General features: G+C 40.6%; 1 protein-coding gene across 3 annotated transcripts in view; it reads right to left on the reverse strand.

The window, feature by feature from the left end:
• Positions 1-6,787: 6,787 nt before the first annotated feature.
• MAP7D2 (MAP7 domain containing 2) overlaps positions 6,788-19,655 on the reverse strand; it is an 88,474-nt gene continuing 75,606 nt past the window's right edge. For 2 of the 3 annotated variants that reach the window (XM_054203525.1, XM_054203510.1), the window contains exons 9-16: positions 15,865-16,097; positions 15,360-15,486; positions 13,933-14,137; positions 13,710-13,814; positions 12,413-12,466; positions 11,673-11,751; positions 10,773-10,959; positions 6,788-9,278 (exon numbers count right to left, since the gene is read on the reverse strand). In XM_054203525.1, the coding sequence (XP_054059500.1) occupies positions 9,029-9,278; positions 10,773-10,959; positions 11,673-11,751; positions 12,413-12,466; positions 13,710-13,814; positions 13,933-14,137; positions 15,360-15,486; positions 15,865-16,097 (1,240 nt within the window). In that variant the 3' untranslated portion in view covers positions 6,788-9,028. The remainder of the gene's footprint in view (positions 9,279-10,772; positions 10,960-11,672; positions 11,752-12,412; positions 12,467-13,709; positions 13,815-13,932; positions 14,138-15,359; positions 15,487-15,864; positions 16,098-19,655) is intronic. The other variant, XM_054203520.1, reaches the window with a different exon arrangement.

The following is a 19,655-nucleotide window of genomic DNA, read 5'->3' on the forward strand; positions in this document are numbered from 1 at the left end:
GAACTGGGCTGAGCAAGCTTTAGATCGGGCCAGCAAGACTGAAGTGGGCAGATGCCATTAACCTCCACTTTCCCAAAGAAACCTGGGCCAGCCAGGGGGGCTCAACCAGATAACGGACAATACCAGTTTGGCATACCTCTTACAATATGTGGGATAAACACTGTATAGGCAGCTATGGTTTCATTCGCAAGATTAGGAAAGTCGAACTAACAGAAAAAAGATTCGGTTTTATTCCCTACTTCAGCTGGTGCAGTGGTTCCCCTGTTCTCTGCGTGTAGGGGTGTGAGTGCTGCCCTGAACCTTAAAACTAAGCAGATGCCTCACTTGAAGCAAAAAGTGGTCCAAAGCACTAAGTACAGACAACCCACCTCTCTGTGCATATGATAAACTTCTACATTACATAAACTAAATTATTAAATTTCATTATTAACCTATTTACTTGAATTCACCTCAGACTGTCTTGATCCAATATACTTTTATCGTGATGGATAGCAGGATGGATACTATGCTGGTGGATAGTAAGTACACATGGTCTCAATGGTTGGGACCGTGTAGTCTAGGAAAACAAGAACTTAAATACACTTTACAAATTAAATTAATATTCAAAACAGTGTCTATTAGTAGTTCCACAGCATCATTATTCTGTATCTCTAAATTGTGAAGGCTATTCTATTGCACAAGACTTGGTAATTGCTGCTTATTAAGACTAATTATTTTAATCTATTTCCATGTGTTTTTTTTCTAATTAAGTATCATTAGAAGAGAGAATAGCTTTCATATTCCTTTAATGTTTAATTTAGTAAACATTCCCTTTGGAAAGAGCATGCCTGCAGTTTGCATGCTAAATACTTGGAAATGATGAATGGAAGTCACCTAGAATTCAAAGGCAGAAGCTATCCCTCAATAGCAGACAGATTCTGTGTATCTTCTTTCGTGGAGGCATTTCATTTTCCACATAAAACGTTACTATCGGAGCTGAACTTCGCTGAACCGTATTTATTTTTTAAAAACAAAAAAAAGTGGAAATAAAACTTTCCTTGATCCCTGGCAAAGTCAGGCAGAGCAATGGAGCCTGAGCTGTGCTGGGAAGCGCTGCCTGGGCTTTCCCGCACTGCCGGGCTCACCACCACAGCAGCCGCTGCTGAACGCCTGTTCTCCACTGAGGTGGATCCGATAAATGGAATTAAAAGCTCTATGTGGGGAGATAGTTAGCTTGGTTGTCATACACCATTCACCTTGGTGTCTGCAGACAGAGCCCGTAGACAGTAATACTTAGAGGGGAAAAAGCCCACTGGAGCAGTGAGAGAGGATCTGGTGGAGCCAACATCTGCAAAGGCAAGATCCGCCATGGAGAACTGCTGTCCAAGGGTAATCACGGTTTTACCAGCCAACCTCTCGTAATATCTAAAGGGAAGCGTTTTGTTTGTACTTCACTATCTTATTACACTTCCTGATAAGACTTGCATGGCTTCATTAACTTTGATCTCTGCTTTTGGAGGAGTTTCACATTTATGCTTTCTTCTCCCACTTCTCATCCACTCCTACCCCTTAGCGCAACCATGCTTTTTTTTTGAGTTTTATCAAAATACTTTCACCAAACCACAAAGCATGTATCCTGTCTTGAAACAAGAGCAAGCTGCCTAATTTTTTGTAGGCACTCTACTCATTTGCTTCTTCTAGTAGTATGTTAAAAAATATTTCTGTCATTCAGTGGAACGAAATTAGCTAAACCTCTAAGTCTCCAGCAAACGAGTGTCGGCTTTTACTTTATAGAAACTGCGATACTGGTGTTTAGGTCAATTCCTGAGGTTACTTGTCAAAATAACTTCAAACCTGTAACACCTCATCCAGACAAGGCAAGAATTTGGTCCAGAATAAAGCAAAAAACCCGATTTCAGTTGTAAGAACTTTCTGTAACAGCTTTTTGTGGTACTGCAGTATTTTTTTCAGTCTAGGCTGAGATCAACAGATAACGATTCTCTCCTTAATTGAGGAAATAAGTCCTACACTATTTAGCTTTGAAATTTAAGGAAAGCTGTAAAGTAATCGTTTAATTAAACCCTGAAGGAATGTGAGAGGATGACTGACTGCGTGACTTGGCTCTGATAGTATCACCAAATTACTCTTTAAAAAAGAGCCTTTGGTGAGGCTGGGCTCTCATGACGTAATGATGCCCGTGTGTTTTATTTATGAGGTTATCATGACTTTCCTGTAACAACATGTGAAAATGTGCTGTTGCCGCTAGGCATAAGGCCCGTGTAAACTCAGTAGGATTTTGGCAATGTACCAGTGCAAAGAATCTCAGTGTATGAATTAATACCGATGTGTGACATAAATACAGTAACAGGATTTTAAAAGCAAAGGCATTGAACCGAGCTTATCACCCAAGAGGCCACAGCAGATGAATTTAAGGAGGAAGGCACAGGGGCAGAAAGGCTTCGTTTTCTTCACCTGTGCAAGAGCCTGATCTTGGAAAGGTGACAGAAGCAGAAATTGCAGTGAAACAGCAGGATGAAGAGTCCGAGGAGAGATCAAGTTTCAAAATGTTCAGCTCGCCAGGACGTTGTGTTCATGACTGATAACTAATTTGTCTTAGGAATTTTAATAGGAATTACATGGTAGTAAATACGTGCAAAGTATCCTAGCATTCTTCAGCGACTGTTACCTTTGCCCATGCTGCTTCCCCTCCCGCATTCCATCAACTCATTTATTTGCTAAATTCACCAGCAGTTTCATCTGCTACAGGACACTTTCTTCTCTAAAAACCAGCACTGGCCCAAGAACATCAGCATAAATTAGCCTTGTAAAAACATAGGTTCGAAATGCAAACATTTCTTGCCAAAAGGAAAGAATTTCTGACCCAGTCTCCACCTGGCAAAGTTTTAACTGTTTCTGACCAGGATTATAGTCATTGCCTGTCCCAGCGGTGCTTCATCGCTGTCCCTGACACACCACTGCAGATATTCAGTCTCCAAAAGACTGCTCAGATTTCTTGTTTCTGTGCCAGCTGTGGCGTGGGCAGTCTCTGTCCAGGAACCGAGAGAACAAACTCCTTCCAGCCGGAAACCACCAGATTTTGTATTCTCTTGGATTTGCGTATTTGAATCGATAAGGGGTTTAAGAAAAGAAAAGAGGAAAGAGTGATAACTCTTCTGGAGATGTCGGACCAGGAAAATTAGGAATAACTCCATAGAATTTATTGGTATAAATCCCCATAGCTCTGCATATTTAAGGCACTAATAATGATATTTCAGACAATGTTGTCATATGTGTTTTAAAAGAGAGAAGTTGTTCTGAAAAGGAATGCATGAACATAATGTTAATATGGTGTTACAGATATTTCCCCGATCCTGCTTACTGTGCTGCTCATGTATTGAATTTGGTGAGAGTGGCTGTTATTTCTAGAAAAAAAATGAGGAAATACTATCAGTGTAATTTTCCTGATTGTGAACATCTCTCACACCCATTAAACCTTTTTTTCTCCAGCTATGTAATTTAAAGTTCTTGGGTCCATTCCTGTATAACGTCAATCACCTGCAACTGCCATTGACTTCAAATTCTTCCTTTTAGACACAGCAAGAAGATGTGGGTGATAATGCAAAGCTTCTGGTTTGAGCTATTCATGCACAGCTATTTTAAAAACTAATTCTTAGAGCAAGGACTCGATAGATCACGCAGCATATTGCCTACCATTTCCTTCTAGTCACTGAATCTTTCCTGCATCATAGTTGTTTTTTATCTGGAAATCATTACGGCTTGATTTCAGCAGGGATACACATCTATTTTTGTAAAGCTCCCAAGTGAACATCACACACTGGTTTCCAGAGCGTTTATTTTGATCCTGGAAATTGCAGGCCTCGGGTAATCATCAAACCCTCTACTTAAAAACATTACTACCTCAATCTTGAATCATTAGAAATGCTATAAAACCTATACAAGCTAGAGAACAAACAAGGCAACTGAGAAGAAAATAAGCATCAAAAATTATTCTGGTGGTCAAGAAACCATTTTCTTATATTTTATGTAATTATTTTAAAAGCCTAAACATCCTTTCTCTTGGTGTTTCTGCCTGCAATTTCAAGGGCTTTTATACTGAACACGTCGCTTAAACAGACAAGTTAAATTGGCCAACTGAGTGAACAGCATCACCTACTCTTCTGTTGTAGGAGATCATAAGGATAAGATAAATGATGGGATAAAAAAGCAGGGGAGAGACGAACATTGAGGCTCGCGGCGTTCTGGACTGGTATTATTGCCACTAACAGCAATAACAAAAATGCATCTGAACGTCTGAAGGTTTCTATTATTCTTAAGTCTATGTATTCTGGAAAGACTGAATGAATTTTAAACCTGTTTTTCCGAAGATTAAAAAGGAAATCCAGAGAAAATTGCATTCAGTAATAATATACATTGTATTTTCCAGATTTTAGCATAGTGGCCCAGCAGTAATAAATTTTTCAGAATTTAATATTGATACTGAAAACCAACATCTCCAGATGTCAGGTAACTGACACTTATGCACATTTGTGCACACCTCCACAGAGGCAGCACAGGGGAACAACCACTCTCCACGTTGGTTTTGGAGGCCACCAACAGCTTGAACAACATTGCTCTAAAATGAGAGCAAAGGAACAGAGATTTTCAGTCTCCACCTTGTTCTTGCATGCGGAGGGAGAGGGGAGCAGCAAGGAAGGAGTCCCTCAGGTCACTAAAGCGGGAGAAGGAGCAGTGTATCCCCACTGATCCCTTTGACAGTCTCCCTCTTGTGCAGGATATGGGCCATGGCTTAGAGCGAACAGAGACCTCACAGAGTGAACAGTCTTCAGCTCTTGAATATCGAACTGTTTACATTCTAATATGGGGAAGGGACCACAGTTTAAACCTTTACGGGAAGGATGTCTTCTACTAGGGTTTCCAGACTGCCTTGCAGTGCTGAAACCCCAGAGGTGGCCTCAGATCCTGGGCTCCCATGGCTGGCCGTGACTGATGCTGGAGAAGGCCACAGCGCTATATCGGGCACGTGGGGCTGTGGAGCAGGAAAAGAGCTGCCGTGCCACACTGCCCATGCCTGAAGTACAAGCCGGGTGGTGGCCGGGGTGCCTGAGCTGCATACGCTGGGGAGGCTGTGACTGTGGTGGGGTGGGAAGCAGCGTGAGCTGCTCTCCTTTTGAGAGGTGGCAGAGGGAAGATCCCCACCCCACCAGCTGGAGTATCAGTCTGTGTTATTTCTGTTGCTTTCTTCACATATATAATTTGTACAATTACAGGAGAGCAGATGATTTTCCCTCGCCTTCTATCTCTTCATCACTAGACAAAAATGCAGCTGGGGGGTCCAAATCCACCCCTCACTGATGCCTTTTAGTTTTGAAATGAACTCACTGAGGAGCCAGGAGGTCTGCTCAGGGCCTTTGCTGGGGCCTGAGACAAGCTTCGGGTGTCATTTCCCAGGGCAACGCCACAGAAAGTACTAGACCTAATCAGAGAGCTACTGTGATGCCCAATTACCTCACAGGTACTATTTATTTACATATTGGAAATTTCTAGTAGTTATACTAGTTATTGAAAATTAATCTGGGAAAGGACAGTAGCAGTGTCCAATTCTTCTTGGTGTGTACAATCCTGTTTTGAGGATCACTTTATAAAAGTAATCTGAAAAAAGTATTTCCATTCATACATTTATAAAAACCCATCCAAGGATCACTGCTCTACTTTTTGTTCTTGCTGCTTCTCACAGCTTGATTCTCAAGTGCTTTACAGCCAAAAAGCTCTACCAAGGACTTGTGTGAATCATTAGTGATCCTTCACCGCAGTTTCAAGACCACTGACTAATTAGAAGTAAAGCGCATTGCGCAGACTTGAATCACAGCAGCACACACTGGTATGGTATTGGTATGAAGATGTTACATCATCAAAAGCAAAAAGCAGAAGCAATTTAACCTCTCAGCTAACAGTACTTGCTCCAGATAGTCAGTCAAATTTCCTAAGTTACACCTGAAAGCAAAAATAAAGAAAAAATATGCAATATCTTTCTTCACGAATACTCACTTGTCATGCTTCCTTTAATCTTAGTAAATAATTGAGTGGACAAATCACATGAATGATTCGAGAGTTAATGAGAGTGAGATGAACTATCACCATGGAGAGTATTAATACACTTCATAATAAAAGTAGATTCTCTCATTTTTGATTTTGACTGAAGTTATGATTAAAAGAAAATAAAGAATTGTTGAATGTTTCCCCTGCAGCATTTCACTAGGAAGCTAAGAGCAGCTCCGGGCTGGGCTCCTTCTAAGCAGCAGTACGTGCATGTAGCTTGGAGAGAAGTTCAGCGTTTGTGTTAGGGATACCCCTACGGAACAGCTCTTGCGTGCTCAACAGAACAGTGTCCACTGGCCATGGCTCCCAAGTTTTCTTTTCCTCGTTTTCTTTGCCAAGTAATACCTTAGGGAGCAGAAAGGGCTGCAAACTGGTTTGTACGCTGTCACTAGCACCCTGGATGCCAGAGTTTGGAAGCCCCCACCTTAAGGCTCTTCTGCCACCAGTCTGTATTTCTTCCGCGTATTGGCAAGACCTCAAAAGGCAAATTCAGTGTATGGCAAAGGAAACAATGGTGAAATATTTTGAAGCTCTGACAACCACTCCTTCATTCAGTATTACGCTCCCCTTCAGCAAACACCTCAGAAGAAATCAACGTACATGTATTTTTATATTAGTCACATTTTTTCTGTGAGTAAAAAAAGCTAAGAAACAAGTTAGATTCATAAATGAAAATGTATTTCACCTTTATACATGCTATACAGGTCATGCAAGTACAGAAATCTACAGGTTATACAATGACACCATAATAAAATATAATGTGACGTTTGTCAAACACAATGTATCACAGCAAAACAAACTGGTTTTGTTTGTTTATTATATAGGAAATAGATGAAGGACTAATTTGGAAGACAGTACCATGCTACAGCTTACTGCACAGTCAAAAGAAAGTGTTTCTCTGAAGTACACTAACATAAATAGAGCTGGATTGTTGTAGGTATGATTTCTTTATACATCGCACATAATGTCATTGATTACTTTCCCGTTGCTGGCTTTAAAGAGCACAAAAACGGGGCTACAACTGAGCTCAAGCTACGCTGTGAGCTCCCTTACATTTGAAAAAAAAACCCAAACAAACAAAAAAGCAAAAAACCACCCCCCCAACTTTTCACGTTTGTGTTAGTGTCCAAAGAGAGTTGTATTTATAATTTATTCTTACAAGGAACTGGACAGAAGTGTCCTCAAAGCAGCACATGATCTAGCAGAAAGTTACAGTTCACCAACAGAAATAAGGTTAACACTGTATGGCACATAATGCCTAGACATTATACATCCTCATGTGAATTTTCCCATACAGACGCTTACAGACGGTTAAGAGGGCTAGCAGTGCTCCCCGTGCGTGCCTCAGCCTTCGTAGTTCTGCTGCAACGTTCGCATATTGCTTTGCTGCTGACTAAATCTTGTTTTGTTGAGCCTCTAAGGAAGCCAAAATACTTCTCCACGTGATAGAAAGCCTGCTGGTATTAATCAAGTGTCTGCATCTTCAAAGATTAACATATTGTCTCACCCCCCCCGACCACTCACTCGGACCTACTACAGCTACACGATATATATGAAGGGAATACACTAGGCATTTTGCCTACTTTGTTTACAGGTGTTACACAAGTATGTTTTTAAACACATAACTGATACTTGCTCCCGGACTAATTAATATTAACCAGTAAGTGCCACTAGTGACTAAAAGTGTCAACACAACCATAACGGGATAGCTCCCACACTCCACAGTCAGTAAGAAGGCTCTTTTGATTCAGCAGCTGTATATTTTTCAAGCCTCTTCAGCTATAGTTTTGAATTATACACCTGCATAAAAGTTGCCAGTAACTCCTTATTAAAGACAAAAAAAAAAGATAGGCACAAAACTAAAATACAGAATATTATTTCCTTTCAATGCACTGTGGGCAAACCTCAACATTATTTACAAGAAAAAAAAATGTCTAAACAGATGTATGATAAAGCTTAAGGAAGAATCCTTTCAAAATAAAACGCACAGATAAAAAAAATCACAGTGAAGTGTTGAGATGAATTTTAAATTAAAAGAAGAAATAAGTGCTTTATTTGCAGCTAAAGCTCAAATTTTAATGCACGCTCAGTCTTCCCTGAAACCATCGAGGCTCTAGCTCACCGTTTTCTGCCAAAAGCAGACAGTTATTCAACATATTCCCTGGGAAGACAAAGTTATATTCAGCTCTGATTATTTGAAATCCAGTGTTCAAGGACTGCAGAAGCTTTTTTCAAGTGACAAGCTCATATTTTACTGCCAGTAGCATCACAGGGATATATATCCTCCACAAATTGCTACCTCTGTCAATTAAAAAAGAGAGAGAAGAATATCAAGTCAGCTATGCAAGTTAGGTGACCTCAATTTTGTAATTTAGAATACGCTCTCTCAAAAAAAGGGACTGTGGCACCGTACTTTGAAATTGTCACTAAAACCTACTATGCTTTTTTCATCTTGTTTGCAGGCTTTCCAGGATAAGCGATTCTGCACCGTGCTGCAAGTATTTACAGCAGCGGAAAAGAGTAAGCAGCAACAATAACTACCGTTTTCTAGGCTGGCCTCACTTTTAACTGTTTTCTTCATGCAAACAGGCTCCAAAGACTTATAGGAAAGGTACTGTATTAACAAAGAAAAAAAGCAACTCTTCTCGCTATATTCTGAATGGATAAAGGAAATGTTTCCATTTACCAGATACTTTTGGTTGCTATGATACGCTTAGTTTGCATATGACGCCAATTTACAAAGAGCTGCAAATATGAGAGATTGTGCTAAATTTAAATATCTAGGAGACCAGCTTTCTTCCTCTCTCCACATATGTTGTTTACAACTGCGATATTTTTCTGGGAAGCTCATAAGTAATCCCAGCAATTTATCATATTTAAGATGTTTATCACAATACTGTACCTTTATCTGTTCTGCTGAAAACTGAGGTTGTCAACAGATAGAATTAAGTGTATTTTCCTGTCCCGGACTGTTAAATCCCTCAATTAAGTTTTTGTTACAGTCATCTAGGCTAATGGTATCACTGGACATCTTGGAGTACGTAGCTTGGCCTGTGAAATCCAAGAGATCTTCAAGAGCCTTGGCATTACTTGTCCCATTCTGGTCCAAAGAAACACCGGGCATGAGTTCATTCATGGGTGAATATTCGGGGATAGAGATAAGTTCTTCTTTTGAAACTGGGCTATATGAAAGATAAATGAAAGGAAGACGCAGAATAAGAAGTGTGTAACTTTTTGTGAAGCAACAACCAAATTAATCTTCTGACTCTCCCAAGAGCTGCTACTTATCTTAAGGCCAGCTGCAGCAAGCCTTTACCTAGAATATGGCCCAATCCAAACAAAAAGAGGTTACCCTGTTCAGGATGGAAGGTCACACCTAATCCATAATTCCGTAAAGATTAAGGTTTGTGGTAGCTGTGTGATGTGAATGCTCATCTCCTAAAACCACATTTCTGGTAGTTTACTCCCAACTCGCTATTTCAGTCCCTGCACCCTTCCCTTACTTAAATGTTTATTGCATCTCGCAAATTCTTGTCCTGACCCTGCAAACATTTACCTAAAGCACTCACGCTTCACAACTTCACAACTGGTGTATAAGTTGAGGGCAAAACTATTCTGCATCAAATCCTGCAACACAAAACCTAGTGGGTGCCCAACGACACTAGGAAGAGACTGGGTTTAACACATATCAAAGAATGTAATTTACCCAGTGTGACTGTACTGTGGAACTTGCTGCCTGATGAGGTCCTGCATGCAAACACTATCATCAGGTTGAAAAACGAGTTGGATAAACTCATGGGCAACAGGTCCATCAGTGGATATCTCAAAGGACAAGGCAGAGTTGTGCCCTCTAACATCCCCAATGTAACACTTCTGTGTGGTCTTGGATTGCAGAAAGTGGTGGGCTCAGGTGCTCTCCCTAACTAGTTTTTCTTATCGATACTCTCCAAGACCAAATAATGGGCTAGATGGACTTCTGGTTTGTCCCAACAGGGCATTTCTTACATATTTATGCAGATTTACTGGAAATACTGAAACGGTATGAGAGGTTAAGTTGGCTTGCCAATTAAGGAAGCACTGCATAAAAATTCCGTATTTAAAATTCAGAGCTAGCTTTCTCATAACGGCCTTAAATTATCAATTTCCTTCTATCCTGCAAGTCCTTCCATCAAAATCCAACGGTATTTAATACACACAAGTTATTTACTGATTTCCATACATTTGTTTCAGTTAAGTATTTAGAATTCTAAATTAATTATTTTCTTTATTCTGTTTCTATGGAGGGAGAAAACCTCATACATCATGGCTACCCAGACGCAAATAAAAAAAAAAAAGGTGACGTCTGACAATATCTACAGTAGCTACTTTTACATAACAATCTGAAAGGTTTGGTCAAACTTGTACAGAATCCATAAGTGAGGACTGTAGAAGGATTTTAGAGCCCCTCCCTGCCCGCCACCCCTGCCAACTATGTGAGAGTGAGATGAGGTTCTGTTGACTCTTGTCTGAAACAACCAATTTGCATCTTGGCAGGCATGGAGTGCACCACAGTAAACACCCGACTGCCCCATTGTGGGGTAGGTGAGAAGTAAAGCAGTAAAGTATTAACAAATAAAGCAGAAAACTTTGCGCCTAATATGAATTCCACAATTTCTATTACTGGATACGGTCTGTACCTCACATCCATGGACTGAACCTCATCTGTTGAATCTTCCATGCTGTTAGATTTCCCATCAACAGCTTCCAGCTGAATAAGCCCTGGAACTGACTTGAGTCCATTAGCGACTACGTCTTGGGAAGGGATTACAGAGGCAGCACTTTCTAAGCTTTTATTTTTCAGGCAGGCGGCCAATCCATTGATATCTATAAAAGAAGGTTAGAAATTATGACAGCGACTTCTTTATTTAAACAGTTTAAAAAAAAAAAATCACAAATGCTTCTAAGTTATATATCGAGTAGAAAGGAAGACTGACAATGCAGTAGGACTCGGTTTCATCTATGACTCATCATACTATACTGTCAACCCTCTTTTTCCACTCTAAAATTGCTCTTTATGCTACATCTTTTAAATCTGAGGAAACAGGAAGAGAATGTTTTATCTTTTGTGCCATGTACTAAAAGCCTTAGCCTGGGGATGTAAGCAAAATATAGAAAAATGCCAGATACGTGTATTTTATTTAATAATTCTTTAAATACATATGCTTTTCTCGTGAAGTCAAATTAAACGTAAGATTTATAGCAATGCTATGAAAAGCTTGTGAGCTTAGTTGTATGCAAAATTTTTCTACCTACAAAATTCAAAAGTAGATTGCAGCAGCCAAACCTATTGGCAGACTGGAACTTCTCATTTACAGAAATGCTATATCAGGAACTAAAATGGAGGAGAAGCTTTCTTCTACTTATGTGGCAAAACAAAGCTAAATCTCCAGTTTTTAGCACTTGTCGCTGATGCAAGTGTAGCTGTTCTTTTTGAGACGAAAGCAAAGAACCTGTGATAATACACAGTGCTCTGCCTGCGATTACAAAACTCTGAAAAGAACTGTGAAAACAGGTCAGAGAAATTTTGCAATTTTTACCTGGCTGGTTGAGAACAAGGGTCTTTGGTTGCTTTTCCACATTCAGTGTTGACGGTACCTCCAGTTTTGGCTCTTCCTTCTGTAATCAAGTAATGAGTCAACTGTATTAGATGAAGGACTGTAACCTTTATGGAACTGATTGGACTCCAAATTTGTGAGACTGCCCAGGGCCACAGGGTGGTCAAAGGTCATCAACAGCAAGAGAGACTTTTTTTTGCCTTTCTAATTAGACATAGGATTTATTTTCTTTTTGAAGTAAAAAAAAAATAAACATCCTCTGAAAGTAACCGAAGAAAACAGTTTCCTTAGTAGAAAACTTAAAACAGAAGTGAAAACTTGACACTCTGTCAACTTCCTGGCTGGACACAACTGCCTTGTTCTCAATCCTACATTCCTGGCAGGTTTAACACAGAGAGCTCAGGAAATAATTCAGTGGCTGGTACAAAGCAGAAGACACAACAGGGCAGCAAACATTCCAGCACCCAGGAACGTGCTCTTGCCACCTTGCCAGATAGTGAGGGAGATGAGCCTGCAACAGTTGCAGAAAGTTGCTGTGTAGCAGTGGCACAATAATAACTGTGACAAAGTAACAGTCATTCTCTGTTTGAAACGCAGCTAAAATTTGGGTGTAAAGTGTACCTAAGTATGCCTACCCACGTGGAAATACTCGAGTTTAATTTTCACATAGGGGTTACAAAACAAAACACAAAAAACCCCTGCAACTACACGCAGTTTCATACCTTTATTTCTGGTGTTTCACTCCTCCTTGTTCTCTTCATTATTTCATCTATTCTCTAGAAATCAAAATAAATTGGCAGATGAGAAGGCAGACAGAATATTTAACACAACAGACTGATAAAGGAGAAAAAAAGACAAAAAGAAGAAACTTTTCTCTACTGTCATGACCTCATCCCTGCTTGTCTTGAAAAAAGGAGAATAAGTAAGAAAAATAAAGAAAACATGAGATAGAAAACACCTGGGAGCTGGCTTTCACATATCAGATCTCACAGAACGTGACTGTCTCAAGAGATGCAATTTAGAGACAAACATTTTAATACCAGGTATTTGCAGTTATGAGTTGAGCTCAGCTCTGGAACAACATGTTTATTTAAAACCAACAGCTATTATTTTCATCTAGTTGTTTTTCCAACTACTTCTAAATAGTTCCTTTAAAAATATTTAGGCTTTTTGGAATGGAAGAATAAGATGAAATACCTGAAGTTATTCTTGCTGGAAATGTGTAAGGCATTACCCTAAAATACTTCTATTTTTCCTTTGTTCATTAAAAAAAAAACCAACAACAAACCTTCCAACAAACCTTGTCTCTTTGCACTACTGTGAAAGGAAACTATTTGAGATTTAAAGACACTTTGGTTTGGTATTCTAATCTGTAACATGCCCCCAGCTCAGTGGCAAACAGTTAAAAATAACACACTGGAATAACATATATGGAAAGACGACCTTTTATAACCAGACAGGGGTTCTGCAGCTCTGCCGTTGTTCTCTCTGTAGATAAAGCTAAGTTATATCCAGGTCCAGCCACTTCCTTGTGCGGCGGTGGCCAAACAGCCCTGCTGCCTCTGCATAAGGCAACCAGAGCCACCCAGGTGGGAGACAACCTGTTTGTTAATCACATTAGCTTTCCCAATTAATGACACGGAGCTTTTGTTGAGTAAGTTTTCAAACAATGTCACTCATGTTCCTGAATAGTCTGTGATGTCCTGGGTTGGGCGGCAATCGACGTTTGCCTTGGCATGCCATTCCCTGTTTGTCTCAGGCATTTAACTTTGTGGGTAGAGGCTAATTCTATGTTTGTTCAGCACCGAGTAGAAAGTCATTTGCCTTAGGCAATTCCATTATTACAAATTTTGATGTCCACATTCCCTTAACATGCAAGCAGCAAATACTATAATTAGACATAAATATCAATCTGTAATCCCTCCAGATTATTATTTCTAGATACTATTGGTCAGTTCCTGAGTTACGTATTTAAACAAGAAATGAAATAATTATCTTAAATGAGACACAAATATCTACCTTCTTCCGCTCCAGTCTTTCTTGCTCAATTTGCTGCATGATTTGTTCCCTTTCAAGACGAAGTTGTTCAGCTGCCTCACGGGCTTTGATTTCTGCTTCTTCCCTCTAATCAAAATGTGTAAAATATGATAGGGCCATTATTTATTTCAGGCAAATTACCAGATACTATAAAGTATTTATTTATATGTATACAAAGTTTCACTTTTCTGTTTTGAGACAGTACCTGTTTCTCAAGTTTGGCTTGGAGCTCTTTTTCTTGCTTTTCTTTTAGCATTTGCTCTTCCTCAGCTCTCCTCCTGGCTTCCTCTTCTGCCTTTTTCCTAGCTGCTTCTTCTTCACGTTTTCTTTCCTCTTCCTTCTTACGAGCCTCTTCCTCCAGACGAAGTCTTTCTTCTTCTGCCTTTCTTTTCTGTTCTTCTCTTTCAAGCCTGGAAAATTTATACCAGTATGTTTAAAAGATCTCATCTTGTTTAGCATGAATCCTACTGTATGTGGCATGCAATCGGCAGTAACTGATAACGTATGCATCAGCGCACAAATGCGAAGACACAGCAAAGACACTGAGCACATGCCCAGAATTCAGGTTGCTATCAAACGTTTATTGCAATCTTATTTTCACTGCCCTAATTTTTCCTAGAAGTTATAATTGGAAAAAAAAAGTTGTCATCAAAGAAAACATTTCCATTCTCATTTCAATTAGAGCTTCAATAATAAAAACACCCCTCTTCTGTACTTCACACCAAGAATGCTGGTATCGAAAACCAAGCATGTACTTTTTTCCTTTGTTTCAGCCAAAGATAAACAGATTGGATACGCAGCGGCAAACAACATCCACAAAACACAGAGGCACACTAGAAAGAGTGGGTCTAAATTCCACCTGTGTTGTTCCCTGCCCCACTTAGGGACATCATGCTCCTTTGTCACCACATTCAAAACCTGCTTTGACAACTGATCATTCTTATCCTTGCATATCAGGGATTCAGGAAATATTTCCAAATTTCCCCTCCCACCCCCAATGCTTTCAATAAGAACAGAAAGTTGAATTTAGACATGCAGAGTTAGTGATTTACTACTAGGGGCCTGAAGGAAGGGCATGATTTGTTGACGCTTGCAACCAGTATCCAATGTGGAGAACAACGTAAAAGCTTGCTCACAGAACAGAGCCAGAATGTCATCGCTTAGACACAGCAACCTTCATTGTGCCCACACTCTTAAAGCCCTCAGCTCCCTACAGCCAAGTTGGGCATGGAGATAAGCTTCAGGTTATTCACTGAACGATGCAAGCTTTGTCATTTAAGGCATATACGACTACCGCAAGACTGTTTCTTCTATGTGAACTAGCTCATTTCAAACTGCTTCAAATATTTTTTTACAAAATAAAATGCTTCAGGTATGTCCACACTGGAGTGTGGACATGCCTGAAGTATTTGGATGAGTAACAGTTCCTTCAGGCTTCTTAAAGAGGTCAAATTATTATTTTCTACCTTCACTAGTCATGAAGACTGCGAAAGACGCTAATTTGCAAATTGAAAGAAATTAACACTTACATGTAAGCTCACACCTTGATTCTAAAACCACCACAGTTTCAAGCATCTTAAATGATCCAGGTTAAATTATTAGGTAATAATTTTCACAAATCAACAGAGATACCTCTCCCGTTCTTCTCTTTCCTGTCTCTCCCTTTCTTCTTGTTCTTTTTGCAGGCGGGCCTGTCGTCTTTTTTCAGCAAGAATTTTTGAGGCTTCTTCTGCGTCAGTTGTTCCTGCCGTGATCTTCCCTGGGAGAAGATAACCAAGGGTGGGAAGTTAGGCAGGGAACTGAGAGTGCCCAGCACTTCAACGCTCACAGAGAGGCTAAACCAGTCCCGGTTCATGCTGGTGTCACACCTTTGCTTGTCAAAACCATACATCAGCATTTTCAGCTGATACAATATGGGGTAGATATGGGCATCCTTGACATTTTCACATCCTCACAACAAGCATTTTTTCCACGCAGGGGTAACCCCGGTGAAAACTATACACTTACTGGTTATAGTATATACCTTTACACTCATAAACCCATGACTGAGCAGCTTCCCAAAGAGAACAGCTCATCACTGCTCAAAAGCCTCAAGGACCCACGATACTTTGCAATTTATGCTTGCAGTAAGACTCACCTTCACTATTTTCAGTCTTTCCTGCAGAAGGCACATGCTTCTCAGAAGCCGCCTGGCCTGCCTCATCACTGCGTGCTCCTGGGGATTTCTGATGACTGATGTTTTCTTTCTCCTTGTCTGCTTTCTTTTTAGGAGTTTCCTGGTTGAGATTGGAAGTGGCACGATGCTTCACAGGAGAAGCTGGATATTGTTTGGCATTTTTAGGAGACTGGGGATAAGTCTTTGCAACTGTCCTGAAGAGGGAAAACAAAAATCAAAACAGGCCATGCGTTACACGGTTTGGAATCAAAATCCAATCTTCACGTACACCGTTCCCCTTTCTTGCCTCTGGCTAAACAGGAATATCAGCTGTTTTGCACAATATTGCATGGAAACCACCTGGATGCGAGCAATCAGAACCCGAAATGCAGGGAACTGGCATGCAAGTGCAAATGCTTACAGAAAATTCTCATTTAAAAAGACCACTAGTACTGTCCGAGTTGCAGGCAAGAGATATGAAATCAAGGACTACCTAAAACAATTATTTTAGTAATGGCCACTTCATAAGGATTTTGTCAACATTACCGTATTGAATAGTCCTTTCTCAACGTTTACAGTAAAGCTACGGCTGCTTTCTGTCTGCAGAAATTATAATGAGTTGCATGCAGCGTGCTGCTTTCATCTGAATGCCACCTTGTCAAACATAGTCATTTTCTAATAGTATCTGATTTTCCAAAATAGCACCAAATACTACTATATAGGAAGGTAAAGCTGGGTATCGCAGAGAGACAGAACTGAGCAAACCATTCTACAGTCAGCTTCACTGTTTCAGTTAGTGCTTTAATCAGCACCAATGCAACAGACTTAAGGCTCAAAACTCAGCCCCTGCAACCTCTTACACGGCTGCACTTGTGGTGACAGCGACGCACAGCAGCAACGCTGCCCATCACTCGTTTGGCTGTTGCTTACGTTAGGTGAAACGATAACCTTGAAGTCAGACCTGGGAAAGCAGAAGGGTAAAGATACTTGATATTCACCGAAAAATAGGTGCACATTAAAGAGAATAGATTACCAGGAAACACGAAACTCCACACAAACACCATGCATAATTTACGTAACACCAGTAACTAGCACTAAATGCTTGTAACATTAAGAAAGGCTGGGCTGCGTGACTAAGTAGTATTGCAGTAAAGAGATTACAATCTTAAAATAATGATTTATGTGAGTCCCATTAGAATAAATAATCCTACATTAAAGTGAACATTACACATGCAGTTTTAACATTCCTTGTGAATATGCAATTATGATATAAATGTACCATCCCTTATCACTTTTTTCATCTATACAATATAGTTTCATATACCATAATGTGTTTTCTGGACTGTAACACTCATTCTGGCAGACCACAAGCATGAAAACATGGACAATGGCTGAAAATTAATGGACTGGAGTTGCAAGTTTTGTATAGATCTAACTATAGTATTGTGTGGCCAGAGACTATTATAACCGGAACAACATTTGCATTACAGAGAGGACAATAGAAATTAAGCATCTTTCAACTCCCCCCCAATTCATGAATTCAGGAGAAGAAAGAGTTCTTTTCCACCATATTATGCTGCATTTCAAAGAAGATGAGACACCAGAATACAGGGAGCTCATTCAGAGTATCGCACCACCCGTACTTTCTCACTCCCACTAAAGAGCCATCGCAGACTACAAAAGCCCTTGGGCCGGTGGAAGAGTAGCACCCAACTGAATTTGAAGTTCAGCTCAGGTACCCTCTGCCTGCAGGCCCAGGAGCTCCCTGTCAGCTCAGGTCCTCGCCCTTGGTCCTTCCCTGAGCTAAGCCATAGGTATGCCTTTTCCCGGCCTCCTAGCCTGCCCATCCTGACCTGATGTCCTGGCATGTGCTTGGACCCACCTCATTAAGGCCTTTGCTGGCTATCACTGGACTCTTGGCTGACCCTGGTCACCATCACCAGACCTGCCCTGGCCACTGTCTGCTATGGGATGGGGTCCTGCGGGTAAGGTCCCTGTCCTTGTCTGCCCTGCTGCCACCCACGGCTCCTGGCTCGCCCTGCCTTGCAGGGCAGCCAGCTCCTGAACAGGCTTTGGAAGATGTGGACCGGCAAGTCTTTTTCCAGGTCTTGTAAGAAGCAGCAATGGGAGAAGCCAATGAGATTGGTTGGTGTTGACCATATCTGGTTTAAGCACTGTCTTTCGTTTTCTCTTAAGGATATAGATGGATTTCCAGGCCCTCCTAAAGACCAACGTAGAAATTTCAAGGCCCCACCTACATATGAACATCTCGTATGTGCCTCACCACTACAGTCACTTCCAACTGCATTTCATAAAAATATAACGCATGATAAAAAGCAACCTTTCTTATGCTTCTCTGCAGCACAGAGGATGCTTCTTGCTAATCAGATGCTTCTTCAAAGCATAGTTCCTTCTTGCTGTCTTTGGTTTACATTTCCGACTTCACCCCACGTTCCTTGCAATGCTTTTTATTTAACTTGTTGTGACAGGAGCAGCAAAAGAGTCACATAACTAAGGCTGAGTCATTTTCAGTATTAGCACAGAAGTAATTGTTCTCTAATAAAGACATGACAATCAAATCAAAGAGGCTGGTAGGAAGGAGTCTAGTCATGAGCACTATGTTGGCACTGCATAGGAATTAGAGCAGACTGGCTGCACAACTTACCTGTTGGACTAGAGGCGTGTGTTGAATCCTATTATTTAAGTAAGGCATCTTTGAACTTTTAGACCTACAGAAATTTTTTCGTAGAGCTCTTTGGCCAGCATAACAAGAAACAGCTATGGCTCTGCTTCTTTTATAGCAACTAAAAGGTAGAAGCATATAAAAGACTGAATACTGCAAGGATTACAGTGTAGTGCAGGAGTGAAAAGCTGAGAAAGCCCATCAGGAATAAGAATATTTTTTTAAATCATTTATAGCATGCCAGAAGAAAGTATTAAATGAACACTGTTTCCCCGCCTTACGTTTAAAACGTGTTGTCAACTTAGCATCTTTAACATTCCTAGACACAAGCAGAATTGCTACTGGAAAAAACCCACTCCTTTTAATAGTATTTAAATTATGCTACTTTTTAGCAGAAATGGCCGAACTTGACTGTGAAGACAGAAAAATCAGATTATTAAGGGAAAATGTATAAATGCTTGCATAGGGTTCTGCTTAGGTTTCAAAAATGTTTTATTTTTACCTTGGGAGAAAAGGAAAGGGATGTAATGAAACTCTGGTAAGAATGTGGGAGCACAGAAGCGTGCCCGCCAAGGACCAGAGAATTAAGACGACAACTTTCCAAAATGCAAGAAGTGGTATCATGTAAGTTGTCTGAAAGTCGGCTCATCTCAGTCACTAGATTTTACAGGGGAACACAGAAGTCCAGGAAGCATCTTCCTCCCTCCAGGAGGTCTTCGTTTTCTCACCTAACTGTCCTGTGGTGACATGGTGGCAGCAGCTTGTAAGAAGCCGTTCTTACCATGACCCCTACATGCACTGCAAGGACCTCTATCAGGTCTGCAGATCCACCGGCCCTTAAATTACAATGGCTCTTATTGAATTAAAAGAGGAATAGCCAGGATCGCCCATACTGCAGAAGAACGTCTCAGGAAGAGCACAAGAGGGGTTCTGAGCGTACTTTTGCTAAGCATAGAAAATAAAGTACATGCGGCACACAAGTCAGAGGTCAAATCCAATTTTGTCCATAAACAGCAAGGGAGAGAACAGCATGCTTTCTCAAAAAGCCAGCTACGTGACAGGTCATCGGTTACAGGAATTCAGAAGGCTG

The sequence above is a fragment of the Rissa tridactyla genome, chromosome 1, assembly GCF_028500815.1.
Source record: "Rissa tridactyla isolate bRisTri1 chromosome 1, bRisTri1.patW.cur.20221130, whole genome shotgun sequence".
In the NCBI taxonomy this organism is placed as follows: domain Eukaryota; kingdom Metazoa; phylum Chordata; class Aves; order Charadriiformes; family Laridae; genus Rissa; species Rissa tridactyla.